This window comes from Macrotis lagotis, chromosome 2, assembly GCF_037893015.1.
Source record: "Macrotis lagotis isolate mMagLag1 chromosome 2, bilby.v1.9.chrom.fasta, whole genome shotgun sequence".
NCBI lineage: Eukaryota > Metazoa > Chordata > Mammalia > Peramelemorphia > Peramelidae > Macrotis > Macrotis lagotis.
The window spans coordinates 342,062,992-342,069,845 of record NC_133659.1 but is presented as its reverse complement, the minus strand read 5'-3'; the positions used below and the strand labels follow the sequence as shown (position 1 = coordinate 342,069,845).

Below are 6,854 nucleotides of genomic sequence, written 5' to 3'. Positions count from 1 at the left end.
TAGAGTTCCTCCTGGGGTCAGGAGGAACTGAGTTCAAATCTGACCTCAGACACTTAATAATGACCTAGCTGCGTGGCCTTGGGCAAAGCCACTTAACCCCATGGCCTTGCCAAAACCAAACCAAACCAAAGCAAGGCGGGCTGCCCAAGGACAGTCTCCGGTTCCTAGGAGAAGGGCTTTGTTCTGTTCTCCAGAGCTACAAGATGGGGGGTCGCACCGTGGCTCCAACACTAGTTGAATGACTAAGGGCAAGTCTCTTCACCTCCTCTCAGACTCAGGGGCTAACGGAGCTCCCACGGCAGTGCCACCAGTTGGCCAGGACCCCAAGGAGGGCGCAGGTGACCCCATCTTGACTCCGTGCTGGATGGGCCAGGGCCGGTCGGAGGAGGGGGCGGAGGAGGGGCGGAGGGCATGAAGCAGAGTGGCTCGGAGGCCGTTCTGTGCTCTGCCATCCTATCTAGACCTCCACAGCGGACCCTCCCTCTCCCCAACCCGACTAGCCCCCGCCCTCCCTGCCCAGGCCTCCCTGAATCCAAGCGCAGGCCAAGCTGGGTTTAAGACCCTCCTTTTTGGACTCTCATCCTGGGGCTCTGCTCCTTAGGGACAGACGTGCACAAACCGGGCCACTGAGCCCCTTGTCCCCAGCCACCAGACCCTCCCTCACTTCGCATTTCATCACTTTGCCCAGTTGCCTTCTACCTTCACCTCACCGCCCCCTGGTGGTCTGCTCTTCCCAGTGAGGAGGCAGTGAGATCTGAGAAGAGGAATTGCTTTTTTTTAACCTATTTGTACCGTCAGCATTCATTCATTCGTTCGTTCGTTCGTTCGTTCGTTCGTTCATTCGTTCAACTTTCTATCTTTTCAAAAAGTCAAACTGCAGGTAATAGAAATTTGTCACAGGCAATCCTTTTTCCTGACGTGAAAATGTGTTTGTTGGCGTTTTTCTCATTCAGAGTGACGAAATGAGAACAAAGAAGAAAACCCCAGAGCAGGGGCAGCTAGTGGGAGCCAGGCCACTCCATGAACTTGATCTCCATCCCCCCTCACATCCCACCCTCTGTGCACTGCTCAGTGCCACCGCTGGTGCCTTCCAGGGCCTCGAAGAGGAGTGCTAATCCCATTTTCCCCACGACAGCCCCATTCTTGAGGAGCCTTTGGAATTTTCGTCAGTTCAATTCGTTTCCCTATGGATCCATGTCAATCAATTCACTTCAGTCCAGTTCACTTCCATTCAGCTTTAACTAGACTCTGACATTCTCAAAGGCCAAGAGCTCTGGGAATCTCAGAATCCCAGAATGGGGGGGGGGGGGTCCCTGGTCTGCAATATTTCCAACAAGTGCTCATCTGGCTCTGCTTGGCCTCCACGGAGGAGCCTCCTCTGGAAAGGCTTTCCTTCTCAAGAGGCCATCGACAGAAAGGGCTGGGTTCTTTTGGAATACCCAATGGACTTAGCACCTTTGCTCTGGCAGCTTCTCAATGTCCTTTCGCATCCAGAGCGGGGTCTTGAGGAGCCACTGAAGTTTGTAACACATTCATCTCCTTCGATAAACACCCAGCACTGGTAGGATGCCCAGGTCCCTCCACCCATGATCCAGGCCTGGAGCCTTGCTCCTGAGGCTCCCTGTCTGGATGCTGCCTCCCGAGCCTCTGGTCCTTTCATCTATTCCTTTCTAAGTCTCCTGGCTGCTCTCCATTGCACCAGTCTTGATGGCTTCCTCTCCACCTTGGCCCCATTTATCACTTCAAACCCCTTGGAGTAGATTCTGCAAGACTTCGGAGGAGCCTATTTTGCTGATCTGAGTTGTGACCACTCTCTCTCTGCCCCATAGCCCATCGTTGGACAAATAACCCGTCTTGGACAAACTCACTCTTCTGACATCTCAAGGGGGATTTGCTGCCAGTTAAGGTCCTCAGCCACCTCTGCCCCATCAATCCTTTTTTCTTCCTGAATATGCCTCTGAGATGCCGTTAGGGAAGCTAGACTCAAATGAACCAGGACAGATCCCCCCAGTACAAAGCCGGCCCCATCCTCATCCCACCTCGGTGTGACTCTGTCAACAGGGCCGGTCATGGTGGATCCTTGCCCTCCCCGCTGCTGGGGTTCAGACCATGGGGAGCTCTCACAAAGGACAAGAAGCTGGGCTGGCAGGACCTGTTCTGGATGAAACCCTGCTTTCTTTCCTGAATGTCCTCTACATAATCACCCATCTACCAGAATGCTCCAGCATTTGGCCAAGAGTCAAGGTCAACACCATTGACCTCTCTCATCATCTGCTCCTCCTCCTCCTCCTTCCCCCTTGGCACCCTCAGAACTAGGCCATTCCCATCCTATCTTGATCACAGCGTGATGTTAAGGAAAGCTTGTTGTAAACCAAATTGCTAGAGACTAGATATTGTAATCCATCTGGAGCACTTATCCAAGACCCACATGTTTTTGGTTTTCATAAAGCAGTGGGGTTAAGTGACTTGCCCAAGGCCACACAGCTACATTCCGAGCTGGGTTTGAACTCAGGTCCTCCTGACCTCAGGGCCACCCCCCCAAGACCCACATGCTGATAGGTTTCTCCTCTAACAGTATTTCCTAACTTGAGCTGTTTTGTCTTTCTTTTTCTTCACGAGTTTATTGATGTTGGCTTTATCCCCTTCGGTCACTTCTTAATATCAACCCCCCTTTTGTCCATCACCTGTCCATTCATGGGAGGAAAAACAAAAGCAAAAGCTACAAGAAAAACAGCTAACCACCACCATCCACCAAAACAAGGACCCATCCTGGCAACAGCCCACCCACCCACCTGCCCACCCATAAGCCAAAATGAACTGCTGGTTCCCTCTTCAACATCCAATCAACCCCCCTGGCCTCCCTGCCCTCCCCATCTCCCCTGACAGCCTCTGGGTCTCTTCACTCTTCCTCACACAAGATGCCCCTTACCTGATGGGGGGGACCACCTCTGGAGCTCTCTGCCTCTACCGATGTCACTTCCGGGGCTCCTCTAAATCCCAGCTAGAACCCCACCCAGACTCCCCTGATTCTGGTACCCCTCCCCTGGATCTCTCCAGGATCTTGGCACATGGTTGCTTGCCCGGGGTCTCCTTGGAGCTCCAGGAGAGCAGGATCCTCTTCCTCAGCCTCTCTACCACACCTGAGGAATGCGTCCTTATCTCCCCTTACAGGGAGGGAATCCAAGGGGTTGTCCAGGCCACTCCCTGCCCCCAGCATGCTCACACATCCTTCTCAAGCTGAGGATAGACCTCACATCCACCCCAATTGGACCTCAGAGACCACCGAGTCTGGTCCCTTCCTTCCCCCAATTCTGCTGAGGACAAGGACAGTGGAGGGACCCCAGAAGCCTTGTCACCACCCACCAATGCAGAGAGCTCTGGGCTCAGGAGTCAGGAAATCTGAGACTGAATTCCTGGTGTGTTCTTTGGGGGGTCCAGCAAGGCCCTGATCTTCCTGGGAACCTGTATCCCTTTGGTGACATGGGCATCTCTCCCTGCCTGCCTCATATCGAGTAGGACCATGGACAGGTCAGCCCGTCCTCCCCAGAGGGAGCACTGCCCACAAGAGCCCCCAGGAAATGGGACTTTGGGGACAGAGGGCTATTCTTATCCTCATTTTACAGCTGGGGACACCGAGGCAGATGGAAGCTGTGGCCCACTCCCGAGGGCGAGAGCCGAAGAGACAACAGCTCTATCTTCCCAGTCCAAGCTGAGGCTGCTGACGTCAGGCCTGCTATTTCCACACTAGTCTAGGGTTTCTGAGGGAAAAGAAAAGAACCGGTCATGGCCAGGAGAGATGTAGGTCACACCGCCTCCCCCTCCATCTTCGTCCAGTCATCTTCTGTGGGTGTCCCCTCCATTTCCCAACAGCTCTCCCTGGCCTCCTCCTCCCAGGGAGCCACCCCTCATGACAAACTCGAGCAGTCACTCACACTGGTCACAGGGATCCTCAACCACACAAGTGTGGATGCTCAGCCACTCTGGACCCAAAGGACAGGGCACCTCCACAGCCCCCAAGGGTCCTCAGTTCTCACTCTACTAAAACGGGCCGTGGGGGTGGGGCAGGCTCATGTGTCTTTTTTATGGCAACACAAGAAAAACACCAAATTCTGTCCAACATAATTTTATTTTTAAAGTCCTCTCAACATGTCAGAACATTAAGTAAACCCTCCTCTAATCTTGAAACCAGCAAGATTAGACAGAAAATTAAACTTGTTTTCCATCAGTAATTTCTTTCTCCCCATGATTGTACTTAAGGAATAAATTCATAATTGTTTTCAGATAAAAGCGGGCACAACCTGCAAAGCCCTTTTCCTAATGAAAATAAGCAAGAATGCATTCAGGGAGTAGAGTTGCTGCCTGCTTTTGTGGGACACCTGGTTCTTGGCTAACAGCCCTCTCGGATGGCAACCCCTGTGGGAAGGGGGCAGTCCGTGGTTCTCAGGTTAGGACCAGGTTAGGCAGAGGGACAGAGCCAAGGCCCATCTGCTAGACCCTGGGATCTCAGCTGCCCACCTGAGAAGACAACAGGCAGGTCGCAGAACCACAGCTCCCCTCACCAAGTACCAAACATCGGGGATTCCAGATGGATTCCAGAAGACCATCTACAGACCCACCTCCAGTGAGGACAATGCAACTTTGGATAGAGGGGAGAGTGGAGGAATGTCTGGGCTCACAACCCTCTGAATTTGGGACGGTGTGTTCCAAATTGACAAAAGCCACCTTGGCAGCCATTTCTAAGCTGGCAAAGTAGGGAATGTGGATGGGTCCTGTGGTCCGAGTACTTCCTCTATTCACAGATCAGGTGATGATCCTAAACCTGGCAAGGCAGAGCTTTCTGAGCAGCCCACTTGGAGGACCTGCTGTCTCACAGAAGACTGGCTTGAATGTAGGGTCTGACTCGGCAGCCCCTAAAGGCAGTTACCCAGAATGGAGGGAACTCCAAGACTCTGTGGGGACCAAGACCATCCCAAGAATAGGATGAACAAGACAATCCATGATGTCAGGACTAAAGATCAACCAAGCCTTCTTCAGGGCTGCCTGAGTGCCCACCTTGCCAAGCAGGAGCTCTGGACAGAAGGAAGGGAATGCCAAAGTGGGAGACATGGTCCCTGCTTTTGGGATTTAGAGGTTGGCTGGCCAAGAGTTTAAAGGAACTTCTGGAAGTCACTGTCATAGTTTGTTTGGACTCCAGACCGAGGGCCACTCAACTCATTCTTTTACCTAGAAAACCTTTGTCTTCACGAAATCAACCATAAGTTTCTCTCTTCTTCCCAGGGTTGGACCTAATGATGCCACAGGCTAGCTGATGTCAGCAACAGAAGACTAAACTGCTCTAAGTCAATTCTAAAAATATATTATGTGAAGAATGTTAAATATGTCTAAATATACCTAACTGAGTTGGTAAAAACCCATCCATTTGGGATTCTAGAAGAGGATAGAAAATAGCCTAGTTTTGTAAAAGCTGTGTCAGGAAGTAGTTCACTATGCAATCAGAGGCAAGCGATTCTAAGCTCATCTTCTGGTGCTTTAAGAGACTACTTTGCCTACATTTGATCATCTTCATCACCACAACTAAGAATAAAACAATGATGGAGGACACAAGTTCCGATTACGCCGCTGCTTGAACAGGAATGCCTTCATTGACAAGTTTGTTTCCTCTGATTAATTGTACTTTGAAGTGCTTCAGCAGGAAATGAACAATTACTGGTGGTTTGGAGACAGAACACAGACACTGAAAACTCCCGACAGACAGAGTGGGAATGGACAAAACTTCCAATAAATAGATGGAAATAAGCAAGGCCCGACAGGCCGATGACGCAGGCACCCACACAAAGCTAACGCAAATGGACACACACTGGAGGATAAGGAGCAAGTGCCGGTCTGGAGAGAACAGGGGCTTTCTGCCATTAATATCATTAACAACAATTCACGCAGTGAATTTGTGATTTACTGAACACCAGCTTCTTCCTCCTCCTCCTGGAGCAGCACAATGAATGTGATTTCAATCACTCAGCCTATGTCAACACAAAGCACCAATATCTGGAATTCAAAACCCCAGCACCTGTTCTACTGTCAGAGCCAAGCGACCCGCGCCCTATTTCTGCCATTGGCTATAATGGTCCTCATGAAAACACCATGTTGAAAGACATGGTGGAGACATTAAAGAAGAATCATAAATTATGATTGTTTAAACCCTAGTATCTATCCAAGCCCAGAACTGACTGTTCCACAAGGTGTACGGCATAGTAAGGCTCAAGAAAAGCCCCCTTCCCCCTGAATTCACCCTGAAAGAGAGGAAGATGAAGGCCTCCACCTCTGTTCTCTCCTCTGCCCAATCACAGATGAGGCCAAGGTGTCCCTTTGCTGTCGCTAGGATTTGTGGGTCACGTTGCTGACCATGGGCCTTCCTCGTTATTCACGTCATCTTGGTCTCAGGGTATATCAGGGCTCTCAGAAAGTGGGGTAGCAGCATTGTGACCTTCACCAGCCTGCCTCCTCCCTGTGCCCTAGGCCCCTGATGATTTACTCTGTAAAATGCTCAGGATGTACAGATACTTGAAAAAAGACAGTTTTCTAAAATCAACATTTAACTATCAAAAATAAATTCCGAATTTTAAATGTGTGTATGCACCAACAGAACTGGTTTGCAATATTCTTTCTAATAAATATCTCTGAAGATTTCCAAGTGCAGGCTGCACCGCAAGGCCTGTGCTAACAGCAGTTTCTCAGTTGAGGACTGCCTGCGTTGGGGTCTCCTCGATCCCTCTGGCAAAGAGCTGCAGCAGCTGGCAGTGAACCCTGAGAACAAAGACACCACAAAGGCGAATTACAGCAGAAGGACCAGCATAAAG

At 50.8% G+C, this 6,854-nt stretch overlaps 1 protein-coding gene across 3 annotated transcripts in view; it reads right to left on the bottom strand.

The window, feature by feature from the left end:
* Nucleotides 1-6,572: 6,572 nt before the first annotated feature.
* The window catches only part of CERK (ceramide kinase), a 54,370-nt gene continuing 54,088 nt past the window's right edge, over nt 6,573-6,854 (bottom strand). For all 3 annotated transcript variants that reach the window (XM_074227263.1, XM_074227264.1, XM_074227265.1), the window contains one exon: nt 6,573-6,801. In XM_074227263.1, coding sequence (XP_074083364.1) covers nt 6,729-6,801 — 73 coding nt within the window. In that variant the 3' untranslated portion in view covers nt 6,573-6,728. The remainder of the gene's footprint in view (nt 6,802-6,854) is intronic.